This window comes from Penicillium verhagenii (genome assembly GCF_028828195.1).
Source record: "Penicillium verhagenii strain IBT 33310 chromosome Unknown utg000007l_segment0_segment0, whole genome shotgun sequence".
Classification (NCBI taxonomy): Eukaryota; Fungi; Ascomycota; class Eurotiomycetes; order Eurotiales; family Aspergillaceae; genus Penicillium; species Penicillium verhagenii.
In genome coordinates, this window is record NW_026643171.1 from 2,387,362 (window position 1) to 2,414,318 (window position 26,957).

The 26,957-nt window shown below is 49.7% G+C and overlaps 8 protein-coding genes across 8 annotated transcripts; 4 read left to right on the plus strand and 4 right to left on the minus strand.

The window, feature by feature from the left end:
- Positions 1-543: 543 nt before the first annotated feature.
- N7466_007558 (uncharacterized protein) lies at positions 544-7,296 on the plus strand (the record flags this gene model as incomplete). Its single annotated transcript, XM_057166947.1, has 5 exons — positions 544-850; positions 1,223-4,947; positions 5,163-5,399; positions 5,454-7,112; positions 7,183-7,296. 5 exons carry the CDS (start codon positions 544-546, stop codon positions 7,294-7,296), a joined length of 6,042 nt encoding a protein of 2,013 aa, XP_057019988.1.
- Positions 7,297-7,729: 433 nt separating this feature from the next.
- Positions 7,730-8,787, minus strand: N7466_007559 (intradiol ring-cleavage dioxygenase; the record flags this gene model as incomplete). Its single annotated transcript, XM_057166948.1, has 2 exons — positions 7,730-8,070; positions 8,175-8,787. 2 exons carry the CDS (start codon positions 8,785-8,787, stop codon positions 7,730-7,732), a joined length of 954 nt encoding a protein of 317 aa, XP_057019989.1.
- A 3,576-nt stretch (positions 8,788-12,363) lies between these two features.
- On the plus strand, positions 12,364-13,243 carry N7466_007560 (uncharacterized protein; the record flags this gene model as incomplete). Its single annotated transcript, XM_057166949.1, has 3 exons — positions 12,364-12,883; positions 12,967-13,028; positions 13,154-13,243. The coding sequence occupies 3 exons, from the start codon at positions 12,364-12,366 to the stop codon at positions 13,241-13,243; spliced, it is 672 nt and encodes a 223-aa protein (XP_057019990.1).
- A 129-nt stretch (positions 13,244-13,372) lies between these two features.
- Positions 13,373-13,804, minus strand: N7466_007561 (uncharacterized protein; the record flags this gene model as incomplete). Its single annotated transcript, XM_057166950.1, has 2 exons — positions 13,373-13,499; positions 13,560-13,804. The coding sequence occupies 2 exons, from the start codon at positions 13,802-13,804 to the stop codon at positions 13,373-13,375; spliced, it is 372 nt and encodes a 123-aa protein (XP_057019991.1).
- Positions 13,805-14,380: 576 nt separating this feature from the next.
- On the minus strand, positions 14,381-17,154 carry N7466_007562 (uncharacterized protein; the record flags this gene model as incomplete). The annotated part of the gene is made up of 3 exons (XM_057166951.1): positions 14,381-15,374; positions 15,433-16,007; positions 16,069-17,154. 3 exons carry the CDS (start codon positions 17,152-17,154, stop codon positions 14,381-14,383), a joined length of 2,655 nt encoding a protein of 884 aa, XP_057019992.1.
- Positions 17,155-18,758: 1,604 nt separating this feature from the next.
- N7466_007563 (NRAMP family metal ion transporter) lies at positions 18,759-20,602 on the plus strand (the record flags this gene model as incomplete). The annotated part of the gene is made up of 3 exons (XM_057166952.1): positions 18,759-19,403; positions 19,461-19,732; positions 19,792-20,602. The coding sequence occupies 3 exons, from the start codon at positions 18,759-18,761 to the stop codon at positions 20,600-20,602; spliced, it is 1,728 nt and encodes a 575-aa protein (XP_057019993.1).
- Positions 20,603-20,986: 384 nt separating this feature from the next.
- On the minus strand, positions 20,987-21,698 carry N7466_007564 (putative SNF7 family protein (Cta1); the record flags this gene model as incomplete). Its single annotated transcript, XM_057166953.1, has 2 exons — positions 20,987-21,571; positions 21,633-21,698. 2 exons carry the CDS (start codon positions 21,696-21,698, stop codon positions 20,987-20,989), a joined length of 651 nt encoding a protein of 216 aa, XP_057019994.1.
- Positions 21,699-23,435: 1,737 nt separating this feature from the next.
- N7466_007565 (SAPS family protein) lies at positions 23,436-26,932 on the plus strand (the record flags this gene model as incomplete). Its single annotated transcript, XM_057166954.1, has 3 exons — positions 23,436-25,445; positions 25,498-26,170; positions 26,259-26,932. The coding sequence occupies 3 exons, from the start codon at positions 23,436-23,438 to the stop codon at positions 26,930-26,932; spliced, it is 3,357 nt and encodes a 1,118-aa protein (XP_057019995.1).
- Between the last annotated feature and the right edge of the window lie 25 nt (positions 26,933-26,957).

Below are 26,957 nucleotides of genomic sequence, written 5' to 3' on the forward strand. Positions count from 1 at the left end.
CACTCTGCGATCCTGCATCGCTCCGTTTTTGCATACATCTATTTTCGCGTGTGACAGTAAGTCGAGTCAATCCTGCATCCCAATCAGGCAGCAACCACGTGACGGATCACTGTTCCCCGTGCTGACATAAGCGTACTCCTGCCTTCAGCAAACTTGACTAGATTTCTGTCGCGTCTCTCCTTGTCTCTCTTCCCCCACGCGACATCCTCGTCATCCAACCCATCCTTGACGACGCTCTCGTCACCTTCATACTGCGTGAGCCCGACCTATGCACACATAGCGTCCTCAGCTCCCGACCGACAACATGTCTTTCTTCGGAAGTGGAGGAGGGTTCGGGCAGAACAACCAGGGCACCACTTTCGGGGGCTCTGGGTTCAGCGCCAACAATAACAATGCCGGAGGTAGGTCTCTCACATCATGCGTTTGCAATTCTTTTTCTCGTTGCCCTTTTCGATTCCCCTTGTTATCTTCGCCTGTCACTTCGTCCCGCCCTTCGGTGCTCTGTTCGCAACAACAATCCGGTGCTCCTGATGTCGACCCGCCATGGCCATGACTAGCGCAAGGAATCAATCCCCTATTTCCAATCATCAAATCCTTCGTCAAGCCTCTTCGACATCTCTAGCGGACCTTCTCGATGTTCAGCGACGCCGCGACAACAGAAGGAGTTGCGAGACCCAGCTTGAAACCAGTCTCTCTGACCGCGATCATCCCTTCCATCTAGGCTTTGGATCCACAGGAACCCCAGCATTTGGATCCAGCAATACTGCCACTGGAACCAGTGGTGGTGGCATGTTTGGTAGTAACACAGCCAGTAGCTTTGGCACCGGCGCCGGCGCCGGCGCTAGCGGAGGTACGTGCCTAACAAAACAACAACAACAAAAGCTTGCCATTCGCCCTTCCCACTTTCTCACGGCGCCTTTTCATCATGCTTTGATCGACTCCTACTACCCGTCTCATGGAGTTTATCCTTATGGTTGTGCCTTATAACCACGCTCCATGCGTGGTTTACTCTGCCTGCCCGGGGCAGTCGACATTGGGCGCTAGTCTGGATCGGCAAACCTAAGAATTTGCGTGGAGCATGGGTGGTCCGTACACAAGGATACCCTAGTCCAGCTTGAGCTCCGTCTGCTTTGCTATTTTTCTTTGTTCCATTGTTCTTCTTTTAGCCTAGTAGCTCGAACTTTTTTTTTTAATCGGTTCACTAACATTGAACTTCTTCTAGGATTTGGTGCCAGCAACAACCAATCTGGTTCCCTTTTTGGACAGGCCCAGAATCGTCCTGCCAGCTTCGGAGGTGCCAATACAACAGGCAGTGCAGGTGCCTTCGGAACCAACACAACTACCGGCGGATTCGGCTCTGCTGGCAGTGCATTCGGTGGTGGAGGTAGCGGGTTTGGCAATAACAACAATAACACTCCCAATGCCAACTCCAACAGTGGAAGCCTTTTCGGCAAGCCTGCCAGTACGGGTTTCGGCACCGGCGGCTTCGCGGCTGCTCCTTTCGGCGGCGGAGCAAGCACTAATACGGCTATTGGCACAGGCTCAGGCTTTGGTAGTGTCGGTGGTGGTGTTGGTGCCGAAAGTATGCCTCCGCACTGTGATGGTACCGGTGGAACGCCATTTAGTGCTTTTGTTGAAAAGGACACCAATACCAATGCGACCAACCACTATCAGAGTGTCAGCTTTATGCAACCATACAGCAAGTTCTCGTTCGAAGAGCTAAGACTGGCTGATTATCAACAAGGCCGTCGCTTCGGTAATGCAAGCGGTCAAGCTGGTGCTTTTGGTAACTCTGCCTTTGGTACACCTGCTGCTGGTGGCTTCGGAAGTCAGCAAAACACTGGTTTTGGAGGAAGCACTACTCCCTTCGGTGGGGGTGCCGCAACTACCGGTGCACCCTCTGCATTTGGACAAACACCTACCGCCGGTGGATTTGGCTCCAACAACACCAACCCATTGTTTGGCGGAGCTAAACCTACCGGTTCGTTGTTCGGAAATACAGGAACCACAACAGCGGCCCAGCCCTCTGCCTTCGGCACAGCAGGCGCACCCTCAACAGGATTCGGCAATAGCACTGGAACTGGAGGTTTCGGAAATTCTCCTTCCATGTTCGGCGGTCAAAACCAGCAGCAAAACAAGCCTTCTGGTTTCGGTACTTCGACAGCCCCTAGCACTGGTGGCTTTGGTAGCGGTGGATTCGGCGCCACTCAGCCAACCACGTCTGCCAATCCATTTGGTAGTACCACTGCTACAGCCTCACCCTTCGGCGCTCAGCCTGCGACTGGAACAAACACCTTGGGTGGCTTTGGAGCTCAGAATCCAACACAACAGAACAAGTCACTGTTTGGCAACACCGGCAGCACATTCGGGGCAAACAACACCCAGCAGCAACCTGCGACCGGAGGCTTATTCGGTAACAATGCCGCTGGCGGGAATACTGGAGGTCTGTTCGGTCAACCCAATCAGCAGCAGCAGCCTCAACAGCAGCCTCAGCAAGCTGGCGGGGGGCTTTTTAATCAATCGGCTGGCGCTGGCGGGGGGCTCTTTGGTACCGCTCAGAACGCGCCTCAGCAGAAGCCTGCTGGTGGTCTTTTCGGCACATCTACTAGCACTACTGGCGGTGCGTTTGGCGGTGGTGGATTTGGCGCCAGTCAACCACAGCCTTCCGGTGGCCTTTTGGGCAATACTCAAAACCAGCCCGCAAAGCCCAGCCTCTTTGGTACATCCGGGGGCACTGGTCTGTTCGGCGGTGGTCAAAACACCGGGGCTCAAAACACTGGTGGCAGCCTCTTTGGGACCCAAAGCCAGCAGCAGCAGCAGCCAGCTGGCAATAGTTTGTTCGGCACCTCGCAACCCACGCAGCCTCAGCAGCCTCAGCAACCCGCTCCTGGTAGCTTCACTTCATCCCTGCTTGAGGGCAACCCCTACGGTAGCCAATCTATCTTTTCGGGTCTCCCAACTCCCAGTGCGCCGTCTCCTGGTCCTGTCGCCAGACCACTCTCTTCTACCCAGGAGCAAAGGGCCCGGGGTGTGACTTACAACCTGAATCCCAGCGCCTCATTGCGTAATTTCAAAACCATGCCAAGAAGCCAGGGATATAGGTTTCCCTCTTCTCCCTCCAGCGCATCCAGCACTCCTGGCCTTCGCAGCAGCATGTCGGTTTCGGGATCTGGGCTTACCAGCGGCTCTCTTCATGGAAGCTTCAATGGCAGCTTCAGTGGTAGCTTCAACCGCAACTCCCTCGTCCATAGTGCGTCCACCAACAACATGCGAGGACTTGTCTCTCGGCAGCCAAACAGCGTTTTGGAGCGTGATGCTATGCAAAGTAGTGGTGGTCATCGTGGAAGCAGTCTTAGAAATCGTCTCGTGGTCAATCATGAGCTGCGGAATAGCTTCCAGAAGGATCTCTTTTCTCCTCAATCCAGCTCATCACCCGCTACTATCACAAATGGCGAGGATATTTCCTTGCCCGCTGACAAGCTGAAGAAGAAGGTCAGCTTCGACTCCCCGGGCGCTGGTGGTGAGCTTGTCGTGACTGAGAAGCCTGACCTCGGACCCACTGCCGAAGAACTCGGGTTCCTCCGTTCTACTCGCAAGAGTGGGAACCTTAGCGGTATAGATCCCATTGAACGTCCCGAAATGGAATCTGTAACTCGTGATCTGGCTGTTGTTCCAGAAAATAGCGAGCCTGTCCCCGTCGCTGTCAAGCACCTTACCGTTCCCACGGCTGACCCCAAGCCGGGTGAGTACTGGATGAAACCCTCTGCATCTCAGCTTCAAAAGATGAGCCGCGATCAATTGAAGCGTGTTGTCGACTTTACCGTCGGTCGCCAAAACTGTGGACAAGTCACTTTCAATGGTGCCGTCGATCTGACTACTGTTGACATGGAAAAAATCTTTGGAGACATTGTAGACATCGGTCTGCGCAAGATCACCGTCTACCCTGAAGAGTCAAACAAGCCTGCTATGGGTAAGGGTTTGAACGTGCCTTCAACTCTGCGTATCGAGAACTCCTGGCCGCGCAGCCGTGATAAGAAAAGGCCAACACCTATCATCAACGGCCCATTCTTTGACAAGCACATTGACCGTTTGCAGAAGGTGACCGATACCAAATTCATCGATTATGAACTTGAAACTGGTACCTGGGTGTTCACTGTGCCTCACTTTACTACATACGGACTTGACTATGACGAGGACGAAGAAGGTGAGAGTCTTGACCAGAGCACTATGAGTGCAGGCCCTGATAACCTTACTCCCAAGGCCGACCACCCCATCAGCTTTGAGCAATCTGCCACCTTTTCTATCGACGAGTCGTTCGTTGGATCTATGGCTGGGATGGATGATGATACTTTCGATTTTAAGAAACATAAGCTGGTCCCTGGCTCTTTCGGAAATCAAGCCATGGGTATGGAACATCGAGAGATGGATTCGGAGGGCGAAGACGAGTCTTTTTTAGAGGAAGGCTCCGCGGGTTCGACTACTGAGCATGACGACGACGTCACCGAGAGCCAGCTATCTGGCGACTCGATAGTTGGATCAGATGAGGAAGGGGATATGGACATGGCGGGTTCTTTTCCCAGTCTTCATCGCACCGTGGAGCAGGACGATGACCAGAGCAGTGTTCTGGAAACCACCCAGCCTATCTTTAAGCCCTTTGGCACACCACCCAAGCCTCGTCTGAATCTCAGTGGCGACTGGACGGAACAGCTTCAGCGAACGATCAGCCCCCGCAAGCAAAACCGTGATGCTTTGCGAGAGATCCAAGCAAGTGCGTTCACTGACCGACACCTCTTCAATGAGGAATCATCAACCGAATCAACAGCGTCTCCTAAGAAGGGGTTCACCAACAGCATCGACTTGATGAACTCCCTGTTTCAGCAGCAGCCTAAGAAGCAAAACGCAGCTCCTCAGCTGAAAGCTTCGGCATCGCAGCCTAAGGGCTTTGAGGTTCGCTCCCCCGCTTTGCTTTACACTTGACCTCCCCCACACCATTCCTATTTTCTTACCCCGTTCACATGATCTATTATTTTCTTCCCCTGTCAATTTTTTCACCCACTCTGTTTGATGTACCTAGCACCTGCATTCCCCATGGCAAATAGTTCGTTCACCAACCAATTTGAGATTATATGAGCTAAAATTTCTTCTTCTTTTTTACCGTACAGTGGCCTTACAACAAGCAACCCAAAACATTCGCCGATAACACCAGTCAGATGGATGAAACAGACTCTGCTTTCCATGAGTCTTTCAAACCACGCTGGGGTCCTATGGACAGCATTATTTGTGCTAAAAACGACCTGAATGAGCCTCTTTCTGAGACAAGTAATCAGTGGAGGGAACGATACTCTGTCTTCAGTGAGGCGAGGGATGTCACGGTTCTTGGATACAGTCCACCAGTCGAGGTAAATTTCACCGCGTTATCGTTTCGAGAGAGTATCTATCTAATTGCAGTTTAGTCCACGGATATCCTCAATGTGCAAAAGCAGCAGTCCACCATTCAACGCGTTGACGGCATACCTTTGGTCCGTCTGGCCAAGATTGACCTTCGGCAGTTTGCCTTCCAGCCTGCAGGAGAGGAAGAGCGATTGATCTGGCAGCTGGCCAACATTTTGTTCAATGATGACATTGAGGATGACATTTCAGCAGGTGTCCCCCCACAGTTGCGAATGAAATTCTCCCATCGAATCAAGAAAGATCGATTGACCCGGCTGTGGAAGGGCATTATTCGTGACCGACACGCCCATGATCTGGATCATATTCGCTCACCCGAAGAGCGTGCTGTCCACCTTCTCTGTTCTAACCGAGTCGAAGAGGCTTGCAAAACCTTGATTGATGGCCAAAACTACCACTTGGCCACAGTGGTTGCACAAATTGGCAGGGATGCCACGTCAAGGGCCGACATGGCTGATCAAATTGAGGTCTGGCGCCAAAACAATGTCCTCTCTGAGATGACTGAGCCAGTTCGAGCTCTCTATGAATTGGTTTCCGGCAATTCCCTCCGCAGTGAAGGTAAATCAGGCGGTGCACTGGAAGACCGAGCCTCAAGCTTTGTGTTCACTGAACGCTTCGAGCTGGACTGGTTGCAAGCCTTTGGTCTCCGATTGTGGTATGGCATCACCGAAGATGAGCCCATCGAAGCCGCTGTTTCCAAGTTCCTTGATGATTTGACAAGCGGCCTCGAACCTGCTTTCCCCCATCCCGCGCAGAGTGCCAATGCTCAGACTTCCGTGCAGCCTGGCTCAGACACACTTGGTCGTGAGTCTCCTTTATGGGTTCTCCTCAAGGCATACTCGGCCTCTAGCGGAAACACCAAGGTTTCTGCCACTGAGCTCCCTGCGGCTTTGCTACCCCAGTCTGTTTCTGGCAACCTGTTGGCTAATCGCCTGTCTTTCCAACTGTATCACGTCCTCACCACTGTCATGGGACAAAACAACGCGGTCAAGATCAACCAAGTTCAAGCTGACCATCTAGTTTGGGACTATGCTTCCGAGCTGATTTCCGGCGGACAGCTTTCTCCTGCTCTCTTTGTTCTTCTTCACCTCTCGCGACCAGATGATCGCAAGCGTGCTGTACAAGAAACTCTTGCCCGATTTGGTGCAAACCTCCCCAACCCCACGTCTCAGGATAGCCTAGCTACTGACCCCGTTTGGCTGCATTTCACTGTTGACCTTCAGATTCCCGATGCCTGGATTTGGGTTGCTAAGGCCCTTGATGCCCGTGATCGCGGCGATGCCATTCGTGAAGTTGACTGCCTAATTCACGGGAAGCACTGGAACGATGCCCATGCTACCTTCTGCCGTGTAGTCGGGCCTACTACTATCATTTCGCGCGATTACCAAACTCTCGAGAAGCTCGTCAACGGTTTCGGCGATGGCCCTGAACGCAAGATGCGCGGCTGGGCCTCTGGTGGTGGTATCTATGAGGACTTCCTGCGCCTGGTCACTGCCCCCCGCGGCAGACGTGACCCGACTCGTCTTACTCGCCTTGTCAATGCTCTGGTCGCCGAGGGTGACCGCGTTCGTGATGGTTCCGGTATGAATGGCCTGGAAGAGCGTGTTGCTTTCAAGGAGATGAGCCGTGCCGTGGCCGGATGGATAACCCATGAAGATGTTCGGGTAGGTTTATTTCGCGCCTTTTCTATTACTTTTCATATGTTTTTGGCATTCTTACTAACTCAATTTCTAGTCTGTCGAGTCCTCTGCAGTTCTTGGTCTTCCCCTGACTGGCGATGCTCGCGTCCTGCAGACCGTGGAGATGAGCCGACGTTACTACGGCGTTGTCATGGCTGGTGGTTTCTAAGGTGATTTCTAAAATATTTGCAGAGCCTAGATTCGTCTTTTGACGTGATTTGACTCTCGTTGCTCCTATCTCAATTTTCAGCATGTTTCAGCAATAATTTCTTTTGTACCAACCCCAACGTGAACATGTATTTTACTAGTGACAAATTCAATTGCTAAAATTTTGACACAAGCATTAGGTAGTGAATAAACAAGGTTATTCCAAACAATGAGTACTACCAGAATAGATAATAAGGTCATGACATCAATCCGTATGTAGTATCTGCGTGCAATCTAATCATGGATGTGCAAGCTTAATAATGTGAGGCTTCAATTCACCCTTTTTACGGGGCTTAAGTTCTCTATAAAGATCGACTCTCGCATTCCATGTGTATACTAGCACTTTTCACAAAACATTCCATGTTGAAAGTGTGGGTACCGTCACCGGGCATGCTCTATAGATCAGTCTCAATAGCAGTGGGGTCCACACCGACTGTAATGTATCCCACCATACCCTTGCTCAAATCGTTGCCATCGATGGGAACAACCGAGATGACCGGGTTGTAACCATTATCAGTGTCATCGCCATAAACACTATCCTGGGCATTGGTTGTGCGGTTGATCTCGGTGTGAGAAGCATAAGGTTCCAGAGCCATAATCTTCTCTTCAAGATCCTCGTCAAAGTAGATTTGACCGGTGCTAACAGTGTTACCATAGGCCATTGTGCCATTGCCACGAACAGTCCAGTCAGTGTGGACTTGAACATGAATGTGAATAGCTCTTTCAATGTAGAATCCTGTGTGAAAACATAATGTCAGCATCGGTGCCATGGGCGAATATAGTAAGTAGTAAAAGTGCGCTGTTATAGTAACAGTCCCAGGACTTGAGAGGGGAACCAACCGGGGAAAATAGTCTTCATCTCCATCATGCCATTGCGATCAGTCGGCCACATTCCACGCAGCCAGGTAGTGTCATCGGTATGGAGATCGGTGGTACCAATATCAAAGTCCGTCACATTCAGCTCGTTCAGCAATGTTGGGAAAGCAGTGTTGGGAGAAAGGCCAGTGAAGCTGGAGTAGCTGCCGGTGGCATTGCAGTGCCAGAAGTCAACCAGCACACCTTCCAGCGGTTCGCAGGTGTTCATGTCCAGGACACCGACGTCTAGCCACAGAGGCACGCCAGGCTGGCCTTCGGTCATATCTTGACGCAAGGTCTGGGAGCGAGGCCAGACGTAGGGACCTTCTGTCGCCTCAGGGGTCAAGACGCAAGTGTCATTTTGGATCACGTCGTAGTAGGGTGCTTCGGTTTGGATTTGCACGGTTGTATTGTGGTCGTGCGATCGCTTGTTGAGGTTCCAGCGCTTTTCATTGAAGCGGGCGACATGCTGGGAGCAGCGGTTGGATAGGTCGTGGCGACGAGCAACCTCTCGCTTGGAGATGCCGTGGTGAGGGCCTGGGTGAGCGAAGGCTACGCAGGCGAAACCAGCAAGGGCCGCCAGCTTGGTGTAATGCATGATGAGGATAGTATGAGAGAATAAGACTAGATTTTCTACCAACCTTCTACCAAGTTTCCCCTGGCTACTACTTATATGTCTACAATCTTGGAAGTACGTATTGTTAATACGACACTCCTGGCTCGCTCATGCTTTCTTCAGTGATATCCACTTGCGTAAGCTTCTGGGGCATTAGAGCTTGGCATTTTATGCTAATCTGGTTCTGTCGTACTTCCGTCGTTTTGATGAGAATTATCTTGGAATAATTATGGGGATGTCTGGAAGCTGGGAGCCCAGAAGCCATACTCTCATTAATTTGGGTCCAACACATGTTGTATCCATGTATATAGCAAAGAATGTTTTTACTTACTCGATAGTTGATATGCTCTATACAAATTTTCTCTGATCAATTTACCTAAATGCCTAATCCGAGAGAAAGAGTACCTACATAAGTACGATGAAGCCTATTAGGACTACATAATGTATAGACATTGTGAGTTTTGAGGAGGTTTTGAGGATCAACTCCAGATTCGAATCGTGTGCCATTTTCGATCAGAGCATACATACTCAAATATATTGGAATGACTACGTCCACGGGTGTATAGTCGGTACATGGGTGTCTAACTCATGTACCGGTTAGAATATAATTACGCGGCCCGGCACTTGGCAGCTCCAGGGCTCCATGGGATCATGTCGATCTTTAACAAGATGCCGAATCCACTGTTCGACAACGGCTTCCAACCTTGGAAGGCTGCGTCATGACGCCAAGGAAAATGGCTGATCGATTTCCCTGACTCGCAAGTACAGCTAAGATGAACGATACTGAGTCATTTTAGCTCCACTGTGCGCGTACAGTCAGGCAAGAGAATTTTGTTGAGTAGGAAGACCTCAATTCGTAGGTCTACCTCATCTCATGTTGGCTGCTCGGCCGCCTCGAGGACCAACCAAAAACAATCATTGATTCGCAGCACAGGTTGCCAGTTGAATTAAAGAAGTGTGAAAGTCCAACGAACAAAAAAACGACGGCTGGCGGATTCGAACCGCCGCCTCCGAAGAGAATTGATTTCTAGTCAATCGCCTTAGACCACTCGGCCAAACCGCCTATATGGAGAGCGGGCATTTTTGGCTACATAGTCCAAAGTTAGTATAAAAGATCAAAAAGTCGACGAATCTCAACAATCTGGCCGGTTGCTGGCATATCTGATCACCCTTAGATGGTCCATTTCTTGATAGTAGGAAAGGCGGGTGGAGGCGGTGAGAAATCCAAAACGACAATACTTGAGACGAAGTAACAATTGCTACTTTCCATATACAGTTATATGACCAAGCTACGATACATGTAAATTCTGGAGGATATGCATTATTAAATAGCGAATGATTCATGACCACAAGTCACGGTATTAGCGAAATTTGAACGTGGTTAGTAGGGAAACAATCCGATTTGAGAAGTTCTGCTTAGTCCGGTTTAGTCAGCGGATTGAAGGTTAAGCGGTTTTAGGTGGGGACGCTAGTCCACTTTAGGTCTAGTCCAGATATATCCTTCGTCTCGATCAAATTAGCCCTACCGGAGTAAAAAATCAAACAATTTGAAGCCACTATTGGAGCAAAAATGATCAAAAACAAAAACAATACGACGGCTGGCGGATTTGAACCGCCGCCTCCGAAGAGAATTGATTTCTAGTCAATCGCCTTAGACCACTCGGCCAAACCGCCTATATAAAGAGAGCGCCATTCTTGCCTACATGAGACAGAGCTTAATTTTGCTGCGAAAAATACCAATACTCAACACCTGGGTATAACTAGTAACATAGTACCAATAACTTGATACTATGCAGAATCAATATATATGCTTAGGTGGGTGCTAACAGTCTAGGTGAAGCTCTTTCGTGGATGCTTCCAATTGATGTTTTTTTCACCTCTACCTACCTAACCCTCGAAACCACCGCTAGGCAAAACCCCAACTCTGAATTTGCCATTCAATTGAGATGCTACATACATTCATACAACATATATTTAAGTATATACATGGATGTATTTGAATATTTTTGAATATTTTTGAATTTCATACGGTACTGAGTAGAATGGCGACTTGAACAGGCCAACCTGTTATTCAAAATATTTTGAGAGCCCATATGTCAATTGTTCAGCCTAGTATTTTCTTGTAAAGAGCCAGTCCTGACCAGTTCCGACGAGACTTGCATCCATCGTGCAGGGGAGCTTCCAGTATGTTATTGGTGGCTTTTACGAGAGTGACTCCACTATACCCACTTGAAGTTGTTCTTGGCTTATTTAGCCAGACCTGGCCCTCGAATCATATAGGCGGTTTGGCCGAGTGGTCTAAGGCGATTGACTAGAAATCAATTCTCTTCGGAGGCGGCGGTTCGAATCCGCCAGCCGTCGATTTTTGCTTCATTGGTGTGGAACCAAGTCTTTTTTTTGCACCTCCTTGATCGATCAATTGCTTGATTGAATACTCTTAACTTGGGCCTTGCCATCAATGCCTAGTAAATTCCCGAGGTTTGCTTCTCTCAAATGCTGAAATCGAAGGCAGGTAGTACATATATGAGCTTGTATGTACCTAAGCGGGTATACATTAACGCTACTAGTAGATTGTACGCGGCGCGCTGCTTCCCTATGTTGTTCTTCTCTCTCATTCTTCTCCTTTCTCCTCTCTTATTTCCTGTGCAGCCCTAGGTATCTTGTTATCTGGGATCAATACCCTTTCTTCTTAGGTTTTTGATTGCGTCATCGAACAAGTGGTTGGTGATCAGTTAGCCAACCTGCCGTCGTGACACGGGGCCGGGGCTCGAATGTGTTATCCTCCCTGGATGGGATCCAGCAACCAAAGTCCGTGGAGATTGCATGTGGGATGGTCGCAAGGGCCGTTGCCCTTTCTTGACTGGGAGCGATAGCCCATCTGGGCAGCATCTTGCCAATCTACACAGCTAGCTGACTAGCCTGGTCCAGCCAACGAAAACTCGGCGACATCAAACCATCAGGAGATAGTCCCCCTAACCTAACTGAAGCAAGTGCGCTGCCGGCGAAGAGAGAGCTGGTCCGCCTGGGGGAACAGAAGCAATGGTTCTCAGCGGTTTGGCGATTTATATTAAGAAATATAGGCCCAACTCCCTATGATGCATCTACTCTGACTCAGAAATAGTCTCTGCGATTAAAATTGAAGCCTTTATCTGCTTCCACTGGCCGTATTTATTAACAGGCCGAGCAACCAAGCGAAATATTTGTATTATTCTCTGCCGTACATCTCATTTGCCTGGCAGAATGCCGTGAAACGCCCTTTTCATTTTCATAAAAAGCTGTCTAGCGTAATTTATGATATCTTCATACAACGCAGAATAGCATCTCATAACTGTGAAATACATATAATTATTTGGGTAGTGGTGATAGCAATGCATGTGTATAGATCAGCTCTACATAGGAGACTGCGGAGTTGTTGCGGAGCACGGCAGATCAAATTCTCCAACTCCAATTCCTCAACCTCCCCCAATCAACCTCTACACCCCGAACTTGTCCCCCCCCTGATTCGAATCAGACCAGATAAACCACCAGCAAACTACCAAGCACAGCAAGAACCAACTCATGCTCCGTCAAATCTTCGCAGCCGCCCCGTCGGCGCGCCTCGCGACCCCGATCTCTACCGCAGCCCTCAAGACCCAATTCGCCCACCAACCAACATGGCGCCTTCCTGTGCGATACAACATTTCCATTCCCTTCCTCTACAAACCGAAGCTACCGCATAAAAATACCATCCAAAGAATCCAGGCTAACCCATGCGCTCCTCAGAATCCCTCCGCGATCGCCTGCACCCCGCGCCTCTTCACCACCACATCCCCAGCCCGCTTCACCACCTCCGCAATCCTAAACTACTCTTCCCCCTTCCGCCTCTCCACCGACAAGCACGAATCTCCTTTCGACCACCCAGAAGACGACCCTTACAGCCAATACCCGCCCAAGCGACAATGGCCCCCAGACATGTCGAAGCTCTCCCCGAAACACCAGTTCCGGCTTGAGCGTAAATACCGCCGGCGCGCGGCGCTGAAGTATGCGCGCCCGAAGTTCATTAAGATGGTCACGTTGGCTCAGTGGATTATTATTGGTTGTATGTTGTCCCGACCTTGGAATATTCAGAATTGTTGATTTTGCGTCGGCTGTGGTTACTGACATGCCTTTTCTTCTTTCTAGTTGTTGCGGTCTACGCCATTCTGTTCATGAATTGGGATACCAAGGGCACGCCATTCGATGGGGTAAGTGGTTCTCTCTTTTTTTATTTCTGTCTTTTGCTTCTTCATACTGGTGTTCGACGGACTCGGATTATTCGCCAGATGGAGCTGTTGAACTTGAACTCAAATTAACGATGCCGTTTTCTTAGATCCGAGAGAGCGTCTTCGAGGGAATCGGGGCGATATTCACTAGCCCGCCACCTCGCGGACCGGCGAAGAGTTCCGACGAGAAGAATTGAATGGCCGGTTAAAGTGGCGGAGGACTCTCATATTCGTATATGATGGATGCCTCGTATATTATTGTACAATACCATCTCCTAGTAAAGAGTACCTAGCATCATTGTTGAAATTCTGATCCACAATCACAATCACAACGCAACAGCCTGCTCCTCTTGCTGGCCCCGCAAATCAGCGGTGGAAGCTTGCTGGTGAAATCCTGAACCATTGCCCTCTAGGGCCTGCTGGCTTCGTTCATCCTCCTGTATTTGTTCGGGGCTGGGAAACATCAGATCTCTATTAGGATAAGTACTAGTTGCAGAGTACATGAATGCATACATCTGGTCCTGTTCGTGTTCCTGTAAGCCTTCGCTAGATTTATCCTTCCGAGGCCGTCCAGATCTCGGTCGCGATTGATTATTGACGCGCTTCTTTTGTGATTGACATGTGGATTTGATTGTTGAGAGGGGAATATCTGGGTATGCTTTGTGGATGCGGCCATAGGACCATTGGGCTGTGTTCCGGAGTTCACAGATCCGAGTCCGCATGAAGGGGTCCAGTTCTTTTCGCTTGCGAGAACTCATGGTGTGTATTGGAAAGGCTATCGAGGTTCCAGGTAGTCGTTATCGTGAACGCGTCGAGAGATTATCGGGTATTGCGGGGCGGTGTGGAACTACTATGTAAACCGTACAAGACTACTAACTATTGTAAATGCTACTTCGGACCTTGGGAGTAGATATGTTCACCATATACAGGAAATACATGTAATAGGCAAGAATACCTAGTACCTACTGTAGTAGGTACTGTTAGATTTGGATGGGAAAATTCAATATATTAATCCAATGACGTGTCATTCAATTCTCATTTCTGTCATTGATTGTCATGAGCAAATCCGGTCGAAACTATGCAACTCCAAACACCAAGAATGCCAACGCCTGATAACCAAAAAAAGCATACAAAGAAGCCTCAGAAGGCGAAATTCTCTGAACCAGAACCCAAAGTGCTGGTACAGGGCCTCTGAAAAAATGAACCGTAACTCCAGGTCATGAAACGTCGAAGTGGAAATGGACATGTTGAAAAGGGGAGAGAAAAAAAAACATCGAGAAGGAAAATTAAAAACAAAGTCAGATAAGCAAGGAGGTTCCTCTTTCTTTGTTCAGCTAGAGCCAGCTGCGTAGATCACTGGATGGCGTCAGTGGGCTATGAGCAGCACGGCTATCCGGGAGGTTGAGCGGCAGGTTCAGCACCAATTCCAGTTTGGGTGGCCTTTCGTCAACCAAGCCCTTCTTGGGGCTACCAGGCGCAGCCTTCTTGGGCGACTTGGTAGGGGAGCCAGGCTCGCCAGAGCGAGGAGGTCCCTCACGCACGGATGTATATGGCCAGCCATCTTCTACGGCCGCAGCAACCCAGGTACGTAAGCATTCATGGACAGAAGAGTAGAACTTCTCCTTGCAAGTACGCATGGTTCCGCCCATGACCTTCTCAAATCCGGAGGCCCGAAGCTCAGAGCGGAGCTGATTGCGCTCATCAAGCGTGGGAAGAGAGGCAATCAGACCATTGAGAAGATCAAGGTGAGCGGCCAGGTAGTTCGTAGCGTCCCACTCAACCCCGCCAACATATGGAGCTGCAGGAACAGGCGGGCGAGGTGGAGGGAAGTTACGCTGATAGAACGAGTGGCTATCCGCCACCGGACGTTTCTCAGTAAAGGGATCGTCCGACTTGGGGTCCGACTTGGGAAGTGGGATCACGTTTAGGTGGTGCAGGAAGATCCAGAATACTTCCTTGGTCACGTTGGTGACTTCCTTGCACCACACGCGGTATGGCCGAGACTGGTATATGTTGGCGATGAACGAGACAGGCTGGCTGCCATCGGCTGGCGATGGATCACGCAGGTATCCAAGAAGCCGCTCCGCACGCTTCACGGGCAACTCGCCAGGAGAAAGTGTAGATAGCTGTGTGAAAAGGAGGTTGATAATGATCCCGCGAGTCGTGAACTCGCTAGGTCCTTTCCTCTCCTCATCAAACAGCATCTTCAACAAGGCAGGGAAGAGCTCAGCTTCGATGCTCGTCAGATGCGCAAGAGCAATAGACGTAGTGCAAAGACCCTTGAGGCAGAGTAGAGCTTCATGGAGAAGAGTATCCTCATGATCCTCACTGGAAAAAAAGTTAGCTAAAATTCAGATCTATACGATTGAAAGGGTAAACTGCATACCGCCACTCCATCTTCATAATGCGGTAGATGAGCTGTACTATTTCATCCATTCCGCCTTCAGTAATGAAGCCATTCACCCAGCTTACTGTCTCGTTGCGAAGCAGAAGGCGCAGCTTGTGAAGCTTGCCCACTTCAATAATCTCCGGTTTTTGGATCTCTCTCAGATAATGCACAAAGTCGGAAGGATCTGCGGCAGTGTCCACGACAGCAGCTTCGGAAAGAGTTGCCGTGGAGCCACCAGGGTGTAGAGTTGTGTAAACACCCACAGGCTGCGAAAGATCTACTGATCGTGGGCGAGCAAAAGTTCCACTCTCCGGCCGAGCTTTCTTGCCTGGAGACGATGACCCTCTACCAAAGGAGAACCCACGGCTTCTAGACCGTGATCGGGAGCCCTTGCGGTCTTGGGACTTCTGGTCATCCTTGGACTCCTTTCCACGCCCACGGCGACTATCAGAAGTACCAGCACTGTTGGGGGCTCCGTTCTCAGTCCTGTCCTTCTGAATGAAATCAACTTTGATGTTGGTGTCAAGTGAGCGCATCTTATCTCGCATGTTATGAGGAATATTCCTTGCATCCTGGAAGATGTTAACTGAATGGCTCTCACAAACTAAAATAACGAAAGGTGAATAAACATACCAGTAGCTTCTCAAACTCGCTTTCAACATCCTTGGAGTCGAGATGTCGGTGAATATCGGCGTCTTTATCTTTAGCGTTGAACGCCGAGATTGCGGCCTGCACACGCGATAGTCTCTTGGGGTTTGTTTCTTTCTCGGGAGATTTGGGAGGCTGGTTCTCAGAGGCAGACATCTTTCTGGCTCTGTGTAGACTATGGCTCTTTGAAGTTTTCGAAGAGGCGCTGTCCGCCCGTTCAATTGAATTTGTATCGTTGGTGGAGATGCGCTGCAAGGGCCCCAGCATATCCTTCACTTTCTTGTTGCCCGCGAAGTTCTCTGACTTTGGCCGTGGCTTGCTCTCGCCAGATTTGGTGAGCGAGGGCTGATGGTAATCATGGAAGTTTCGTTGCTGGGCAGGACTGTAGCCTTTGGGTGTATAGAGGGAGAGCTCGTCAGCGACGCTTCGCTGCCGGTCGCTTGTTGAACTCTGTGCTGTCGAGTTCTGGGGTGAATTCTGTCGGGATCTGTTGACCTGTTGCTGGTAGGTTGGAATGGAGTCTTGGGACCAAACTGGCGACGGCATACTGTCAACCAGATCAGTTGGGCTGCGGTTCTCTTTATCGCGACTCTGTTTTGAGCCGTCCTTGCGGCCCCGCTGTGATCGTTTGAGAATCGCCGAGAGACTGTTGTTTGATTTAGCCTTCTTAGGCTTCATTTCGTCGGACACTTCGGCTTCTTCGGACTTTCCATCCTTCCGCTCCATGTAACTTCTCAGTGACTTCAAAGAAACGGCACTCTTCGTCTTCTTGTGTAGTGGTGCTTTGCCCTCCTTGCTGCCATACTTGGCGGTCGGAACGTAGGTATCTCCAGCATCGCGGTTTGGAACTATCTCGCCTAGTGGAAGATGACCGGGAGTGGAGGTAGGCTGCTGCGTCCAGGGGAAGGGGACAGGGTCGGATGATTTGATGGGTGGAAGCTGTGGTGGCATGGCATCGTCCGCGGACTGGTTTCTCTTATGTTTTGATGAAAGCATGGCCCGGAAAACGGACGGTTTGGGAGCTCGGTGGGCATCCTCGAAGATCTGGGGACCGGAAGTAGAAGGAGCCATTGGTATCGCCGTTGACCAGCAACTGTGGCACGTTAGAATATGGACTGGCCACTTCGAGAGAAGGCGGGTAGGAGCAGCGGTCAACTCACGGGATGTTTTTTTTCTTCTCTTTCTTCTTTCCTTTTCTTTTGTTTCAATGCAATAAAAATCCAATCACGCCAAAATGAAACACCAAGCGCAAACGGGATCGTTTCAGATGCCCTTTATTGAAAGGAAGAAGCGCAATGCAAAAGACAAAAGACAAAATGCAATGCGAGAGGGATTCTGTAGAAGAAGTCTGAAAAATAAAGCCGGGCAGCCGGGGAATTTGAGTGTCTGGCTGCCAACGGCAACATCGAGGGATCAGATCTCCACTTTGCTTTGGGTCTGAATTAGCTAGCGTGGTGAGGCGATCCTTGGGGTTGGTTGGACCTGGTGGAGGAGTAAACAACGTGCGGTTCATTGAGTTGCACGGGGCAACGGGCACTTTAGTTGGCGGTGAAGGTGGATTTACTAGTCAATCTTACTATGTTATTACTATGTTTGTACTATTTAGTATCTCTGACTATATCGACAGGTCACCCTGCATCCATCGTGCATAACATTTTAAATGTTTGGATGTTTGGGGAATATTCGCATCAAGGGTTTCTATGGTTTCAATCTCCCCCCTCATTTCCCATTCTAGGGATCTTGCAGTATCCTTGCAGCTGGCTTGTTTATGGCGGGGGGAGGATCTAGATTCTTAGTCTCTATGGATACTCTATATTCATGGGATTTCAAGGATCTACCTATATTTAAAGAATATTTGGATAATTGAAATGAATTGCTAATAAATATTTTAAGATCTATTTTAATACTCACGTTCAAGAATTCTTTGCGTCTCAAGCTAAGTTCGCGGGTAAATAGTTACAGTGGGACCACTATATAAGGGCAGTTGGCAGCTCGCGTGCGTGTTCCCATGTTGACATCATGTCTTTAAGCCCAGCCTGTTTACGAATTCAGTGTTTTTGTTTTTTTTTTTTGTATACCCCTCATTCAAAAATAAATTCCTGTCAGATTGAAAACTTCTTGTCGTCATACAGAATTATCTGCCCGATCCATGATTGTTGACTCCCAGTGCATCATGACCTTTACCGGTCGGGAAATATTGGGATCTTTTTGCCTTGGAATGCTGGTTTCCCCGCGGGTGGAAACGTCGCGATCCACCGCCGTTTGCGAACGCGGGGCAAAGATCCCAGATTGTGTATGTACAAATTCATAATAACAGAACGCTCTCGGATCTTGGCCTTTTGGAACAGATTCGAAAAATAGACCCAGTAAGAACCTGGGCACAATGATCATTTTACATAACATTTTTTTATCTTCAACTCTTTTGGGTCCACATGTGCAGGAAATGAGGTAGCCTAACAAGTCACCAGTTGGCGACCTGGTCAAATTTAGGCTCACTTGCCGTCGGAACCACACGATATCGTTAAGAAAAAGTCGGGCACTTTCGGACTCCCCAAGGTACTTGCCCGGTTGCTCTGGATTCATATACGTCCAACTCCCCCACAGTTTAGGTTTCGGATTCTGTAAGGACTTGTGAATTCTACTCGCCCACAAAAGTCGGTCAAGATCTTTTCATCATGAATTGCCCCTCGCGTAACGACGACACGCTGCAACATCCAGGCTGGAGCCAAAATCCGCCACCCTTCAGTCCAGACATCACTACCCGCAATGACTTCAATGGCATCGTCAATTCTCGTGTGCGCCGCAAGAATACGACAGGTACGGGCACAGGAACTGCAATAGATGACGATACTATATCCATCGATACTCGATCACTCAGTCGGCAAGATTCTGATCCCGGGACTGAGAAAACCCCCGGCGAGGTGGCCGCTACCTCGGGGTGCAAGACACCCACGAGAGCTAGCGGACCACCTCGCCGTCCTTTCAAAGATTTTATTTCTTCCAATGCCTTGCATTGTGCCCGCAGTGTGGCCAAGTTTGGCCGTTTTATCGGGCCAGGCTTCCTCATTGCTGTCGCCTATATCGATCCGGGCAATTACTCTACTGATGTTGCCGCCGGTGCATCTTACAAGTATGCCTTGCTTTTCATTGTGCTTCTTTCCAACCTTTTTGCCATTCTGTTGCAGTCACTCTGTATTAAGCTTGGCTCTGTCACTGGTCTTAATCTTGCGGAGAATTGTCGCGCACATCTCCCCAGGTGGTTGGTCTACTTTCTTTACTTTCTTGCCGAAGCAGCTATTATTGCCACCGATATTGCAGAGGTATGTTTACATATGCGTCTAGATCGAAAGCCAAAACTCTACTAACGACTGAAATAGGTGGTTGGATCAGCAATTGCGTTGAATCTACTCTTAAAAATCCCACTTGTAGCCGGCTGCGCCATTACTCTGGTGGATGTTTTCTTCCTTCTTCTTTTCTGGCGCCCCAATGGATCCATGATGGGACTACGCTTGTTTGAATTCTTCGTCATGGGGCTGGTGCTAGCTGTCGTCGTTTGCTTCTGCATCCAGCTCTCTCTCATCAAGGGCCAATCTGTTGGGGAGGTCTTTCGAGGCTATCTTCCATCATCTGCTATTGTTCAATCAGAAGGGTATGCCTCGATCATTTATTTAAGCATCAGAGAACCACCCACTGACATTATATTTCTAGCCTGTACCAGAGCTGTGGTATTCTCGGTGCCACTGTTATGCCGCACTCCCTCTTTCTGGGAAGTGGAGTAGTACAGTCTCGTCTCAAAGACTTCGACGTCAGTGCTGGATATGTGGAGACTACAGTGCCAGTGGGAAGTACAGGTGGTGAAGTAGAGTATCGACCAACCATTCACGCGATTCGCAGCTGCATGAAGTACTCGATCATTGAGTTATCGCTGGCTCTGTTCACCTTCGCTCTCTTTGTGAACAGCGCCATTCTTATCGTAGCCGGCGCATCTCTGTCTGATGTACCAGACAGTTCCTCCGCCAATCTTTTCGGCATCCACAAACTTTTGTCTTCGTCCATCTCCCCGGCCGCTGGTCTTGTCTTTGCTTTGGCGCTACTGCTGTCTGGTATCTCTGCTGGAATTGTGTGCACCATGGCTGGCCAGATGGTGAGTGAGGGAATGCTCAACTGGAGTATTCAGCCATGGCTCCGCAGAGTAATCACTCGCTCCATTAGTATCATCCCCAGTATCATTGTTGCAGCCGCGGTTGGTAAGGAGGGGCTTGACAAAACGCTAAATGCCAGCCAAGTTGTCCTTAGCGTGATCTTACCATTTGTATCCGCGCCACTCATCTGGTTCACATGTTTCAATCGCTACATGAGTGTTCCCATTGAGCAATCTGGCGACGGTGATAGCGAGGAAGTTCAGGTTGTTCCAATGCGCAACAGTTTGATCACTTCCATCATTGCCGTGTTGGTGTGGCTGCTGATTGTGATCATGAACGTGGCCCTAATTGTTTTGACCGCCATGGGAAAAGCTTGATCGACACTTTTGGCATGACTTGCATGTTTTCGCCGTCAACTGGTTATTTATTGAACCTCATTCACTCTGATTCGAGTGGGGAAAAGCATGCACAATTGATCTACATATTGCATCGCAAGCATTTTGACATTATGGTCCAATCCGGGCATACTTTTGCTGTGCCAAATTTTATTACTGTATTGAAGAAACAATCAATTGATATCTGATAAACAAACGCTACAAATGATCATACTGGTAGTTATCGCATAACGTCAGTCAGAGCCCCGAAGCCAACAAGCCAACCGTAGCTACCTATCATGTATAATCAGCTCCACGCCCAGGACCCCAAACTCATTGACCAGATGGCCATAAAGTACGACTTGAGTGTAAAGGCACGACAAAAGATTATCCAAGACCGCCAGCAGCCTCTTTAAGCTTCGCTTGCTCCACAGGCTCATCAATAAACTGCGGCGGCGCAACCTCATCCTGTAAGAAACTGGGCATCGCATCCTCTCCCATCCCAGTCTCAAACATCGATTCCTCCCCAAGCGCCTCCAGCTCAGCATCCAAATCCGCCTCATCGATCTCTTCTGGCAAATCATAGGCCCGAGAAATACTATCTTGAATCTCATTGCCCACCTCCATCAAATCCGCCATCTCATCCTGCATACGCTCGATCTGGTCGATATCCACCTTGCCATATTGCTTCTTTAATTCCTTGGTTGTTGTCTTCATGGCATCCACGGTGGTCATGACGTTCTTGAGGTTATCTTGCATCATGCCTGCTTGCTCCATGTTCCATGATTGCTGGGAGAGTTGGTCACGTTGGCCCTCGTATTGCTTGCGGCGCTGTAGGACTTTCAGGGCTTTTTGACGGAGCGCGTTTTTACCGGGGCCGTCTCGCATTTTGGAAAGTTTGGCTTGGTATGTGGAGAGTTCGGAGTTAAGGGCGGAGAGCTTCACATCGATACTGGCGACACGGTCGTCAACCTGGTTGTAGGCGGGGTTAGTTGGCCAATAGACCTGGTAAGACGTTGGGACTGGTATATACCTTGCTGATTGCCCCATCGAGGGTAGGCTTAGGAGCCGCGCTCTTGGTTCCGAAGAGGCGATTCATTATGCCAGACTGAGAGATTAAGATGAAGCTTAAGAGAGGGGCAAGAGAGGGGTTCGTGTTGGTTGAATGTTTGGACGATTGAAGAGGCTTTTTGACCTTTCTAGCCCCCTGATCGAGAGAATAGAGAGGTTGGGCCTTTAAGCAAGATAAACGGAACTTGTTTGGTTGAGGCCTACCGAATCAACAGGTAACACTCCAAAAGCGATCGACTACACCGCACAGGCTCCGATAATGATAATGCGGAGGCCGACGTCAGATCATTGCCTTATTGCCTTAACACCTCAGGCATGAAAGACACGTGATTCTCAGCCTTATAAAAGTTAGATGAATTAGTTTGCAGATGAAACGAGCTATATTTACTGATGATATAGATTCTGATCACGTATCTGGTATACATGGTACAGGCACCTGGTCTCTACACATGTGACTTATCAGATGAAAGCCATCAGGTGTACAACTTGGGCTGGAGTCGATTGGGCACTTGGGCGGGACGTACCCAGTACCTCGCGCCCCACGCCAGATCTAGCGAGGACGGGAGGTACGTGGTACCCACGCCTGGGCCATGTCTCATGTTCCAGATGACTCGAGATTGATAAAACCCATAAATCTTAAAAAAGGCCAACACATCAACTTTGATCATTCAGGTGAAGTAATGGTATTCTATACGTGAATGGAATTTCTAGAAATTCTCCGGGTTTGGATTAAGCGCACGAGGTGACGCCTCCGACTCTGCAGGGCCCGGATGTGGATTTAGATTTCTAACACAATCCGATGCCGAGGGGGGGATTCAACAAAATTCCATTCCTTGAGATTGGAATTCATGCATCTTTATTCTTTGTAGTTCTTCACAAAGTCCAGTGAACGGTATTGGAAATTGAATCTATAAATTAAAAAATTCCGTAAATTTTTCAAAATGTCCTCAGGGTCTTTCTGTAGATATAAATGACTTGGAAGTGAAGGAGCTGCTTATCTGCCGCTGGTCGGGGCTACGATCCCCGCGCAGATGATTACATGTGTGTGGTGTTAAGTCCGCCCCTGCACTCGTGCGAATCCCTCTAACCAGCTTCATCTCTCACCCTTGTGTCCTTTCCTCTCCGTTGCTTCCTGCTGGATGGACTGCGCCAAGAGAAAACACTCTACATTTCCAACTTGTGAAGTCTCTCTCCCCTCATCCTTATTTCTTCCCTTCTCCATTTCTTCTTCCCCTTCCCGCCCTCCCAAAAACTCACACCGGAGGGCAACTGATTTCCTCTTTTCGTCTTTCTCATTACCAAGGTGGGTGTTTCTCAAAATTGCCCCTTCTCACTTCCTGGGCATTCTCTGCTGCTTTTCTGCATCTCTCAACCCGATTCCACTGCATTTCATGGAATTCTGTCCCCGTGAGATCTAGCCGCAGCTCGGGTACACACCATCGGCTTCGTCATTGATGCAACCAATCCGAACACCGCGCTAACCCCTTAGATCAACAGCGCAAGCTCCGCCCACGCCTATACTCTCTCGCACTCCCCCCCTCGCTCTACATAAGAGCCAAGTGTCAACCTCCCCCGCTTGCCGCGACAACCCTGTCTGTGTGTGTGTGAACAACATCGGTGGTTCACCTTGCAGAAAAATCCATTCCCTTCCGAATCCTCCAGACAACACCCCGTGTACCATAGACCGCTCCGTTACGATATCTCGGAGACTTTACGACTTGAAACGTCCCATGAATCGTTCTTTCCGGCTATACCATACTCCATCATGTTCTGGCGTTTTGGGGGATATGCGAGTATCTCTAGCATCGATACCCTTCTCGACAAACCCGAGGTCACGGTAGAGGACCTCCTGGATGAGCCAGAGATCATTCAAGAATTGAAACAGCATAATACAAAACTCATAGAATATCTACGCGAGGACCATGTCTTGAAACGGCTTATGGACTACGTGACCGCACCGAGCCTGGTGAACGATGACGACGACGACGATGAAGACGAAGACGATGCCAATGAGAAAGATACTGCCAAAGATGCAGGCTCAGGAGAGCAAACCGACAAAACCGACGTGAATGAGAACGAAAAGGAATTGGATCCCTTGAAGGGCGTGCTGAATGCAGACGACCTGGAGAAGGTCGAAAAGTCGCGCCTGAAGCACGCATACGTGGCCTGTGAGATTCTGTCTTCGGAAACATGGACGATTCTTGAAACCATTATGGAGAACCCGGCCTCCCTGCGCGACTTCTGGGGATTCCTTCGACGCCCCGCGCCTCTCGATTCCTTGCAGGCTAGTTATTTCACCAAAGTGAACGAAACCTTGCTAGACAAGAAAACAGAGGAGATGTTAGATCTACTAAAATCCTTGGATGGAATTGTACCGGCTCTGCTGCAGCATATTGACAATCCCATGGTTATGGACCTCCTGCTCAAGATTATCAGCCTGGAAAAGGCGGAAGGTGGCCAAGGAACCGTTGACTGGCTCCGGTCCCAGAACTTGATTCCGACCCTTCTTTCGTTCCTGTCTCCGGATCAGCCTGCATCAGTCCAGACATCTGCTGGCGATTTCCTAAAAGCGATCATTACAATCTCCGCAAATGCCACTCCCAATGATCAATCATGCATTGGTCCGAACAGCCTCACCCGCCAGCTAGTGTCGGCAGAGTGTGTGCAACAACTCGTGCAAGCTATGCTCAAAGGTGGCAATCCACTGACAGTTGGCGTGGGTATTGTGATTGAGGTCATTCGCAAGAACAATTCAGACTATGATCCCGAACACTTAGGAAGTCCCGAGTCGATGCCAACCCCTTACGACCCAATCTACCTCGGCAATCTTCTTCGTTCGTTTGCCCAACACATTCCGGAATTCATGGCTTTGATTACCAGTTCAAAGCACGCTGTGTACGATGGGAAAACTTTCAAGACCGTCGATCGAGGCCGCTTGAACTCTGCATGGGGAGGACAAATTGAGCCGCTCGGTTTCGATCGATTCAAGACTTGCGAATTGATGGCCGAATTGCTGCATTGTAGCAACATGGGTCTTCTTAACGAGCCTGGTAGCGACGAGTACGTCCAGCATCGGGATGCCGAGCGTGAGAGGTTGATTAAAGAGGGATACTTCAACCCGCTTCGAGATGAGCAATCCGGCATGGAGTACAATGAAACCACGGCAGACTTTACGAATGGATCAGCCCTGGATTCAGGATCTCTTGCAGATATCAAGGGTACACACATGCCTCGCGCGGGTGAAGAAGAAGGATTTGAGGATGTCAGCGCCTCTGGCGTGCTTGTTGGCGAGAGGGAAGTAGACCGGCACATTGAGCAAATTGATATACCCTCAGAGCAAACCACGGTGTCACAAGAGAGCTCGGCTGCCGACTTGCCATCTACCCCATCTGCCGAAAATGTTCCCGAGTCCTCGGAAGCCCTATCACCTGCTACCGGTCTTGCGGGCGAGATCAGTGACATTCATCTCGAAACCGTACAACAAATGTCCCCACAGACTGAGCAGGAGCAAGGCACCGTATCTGCTCAACCAGAAGATGTTCCACCCCCGCTCTTTGCGTCGAAGGAACAGCCCCTAGAGTCGACTTCTGAACCTGCCGACCAAACAGAGGCCTCGTCTTCCATTGTTGAGCCTGTCCAAGAAAGGACCCACAACGATGGTGGTGCTGAAGATCCTGCCGAGCAGTACATTCAGTATGACACAGACGGGCGTCCGGTGGTTGGAGATTACTTGAAAATCAAGTTTGTTGAGAACAAGGTCGTCCCAACGATCTTAGTAAGTCATCCGTGTCAATATTTCATGAAACTTATTCTGACTGGGTTTTTAGGGCTTCTTCTTCCGTTTCCCTTGGAACAACTTCCTCCACAATGTTGTGTACGATGTGATCCAGCAGGTATTCAACGGACCTATGGAGCGTGGCTACAACCGTGCTCTCGCAGTCAACGTTTTCGAAACCGGCCAGATCACATCTGCAATCATCGAGGGCCAGAAGCGCAGCGACGAGGCCCAGAAGACCAAGCAGATCCGTCTCGGCTACATGGGTCATCTGACCCTTGTCGCTGAGGAGGTTGTCAAGTTCAGCGAACGTCACCCGCCGGAGCTGCTTTCGCGCTCTGTCATGGACTCAGTATTAAATCCTGATTGGATTGACTACGTTGAGCAGACGCTTTCCGAAACTCGAGAGCGAGACAATGCCATCCTCGGAGGAGTTCGCCCAGACATGTCAGTTGGGTCTCGCCAAGCGGCTATCAGCTCCAACCAGGGATTCAGCAGCTCGAATGCGCTTGCTGAAGCAGGCCTAAATGGTGGAATTGGTGGTTCCACCTTCCAGGGATTTGACTTGAACCAGGGCAGTGTTTCCGGTGGAGCGTTTGGCGCTGGCGGTCATTCTCTCTTGAGTGGGTTTGCCAGCTCAAGTGACGATGACGAGGAAGAAGATTTGGAGGATCATGATGACAGAGATGCTGCCAATATTGACCACGGCGATTCCGAGAATGTGAGTAACCTACTTTCGACCAGACTATGAAAAGAAATTTCAGGGTTTGTTTATTTTGTTCTCGTTCTGAGCTAACATGGGGGTTTTTCCAGGTACAAACTACTTCCACAAGTCAACCAATCCCAATTCTCCCCCTCCTCCAGCTCCACTGAGCACGGGTCCCTCCCGAGCTCGGCGGCAACTGGCAGCACGCCTAGCAGCCCAAAAGCAACAGGCGGCTGAAAATGAAGATGTAGATGCAGCGAGCGACCGAGTTCATGAGGCTGACAGCCGAGACTCTCAGTGGACGAGCAACCCATTCGTGATCGCTGGCATTGACGACGACGCCGAGGGAGGCAACACCGCTTTCCCTAACACTGACTTTGGATCAAATGATGACCGGACCTTTGCGTCGGGGTTCCATGAAGGTGGATTCAGTCCACCAGACTCACTGTCAAACTCCTCTGATGAAGATGGAGACGGTCACGCAGAGATGCGGCGACGTGTCCGCGTTCCTCTGGAAGTGGATGAAGATGATGATGACATGGGCGAAATGGTCGGACCCAGCGCCACCGGTATGCTTGATTCAGACGACGAAGAGGATGCTATCATCAACGAATCCCTGGGTTACTCGAACCTTCCGCATCCCAATCGATACACTGGATTTCGCCGGCCGCGGGCTGTAAGCTCCCACTATGACGACGAACAAAATGACAGCAGCGATGGTGAGGATGACGGGCTGGTAGAGATTCTCGTCCCAGGCCGCAAATCCTCAACTTCAAATTAATGTCGGAATGACCTGCCTGTCTTAA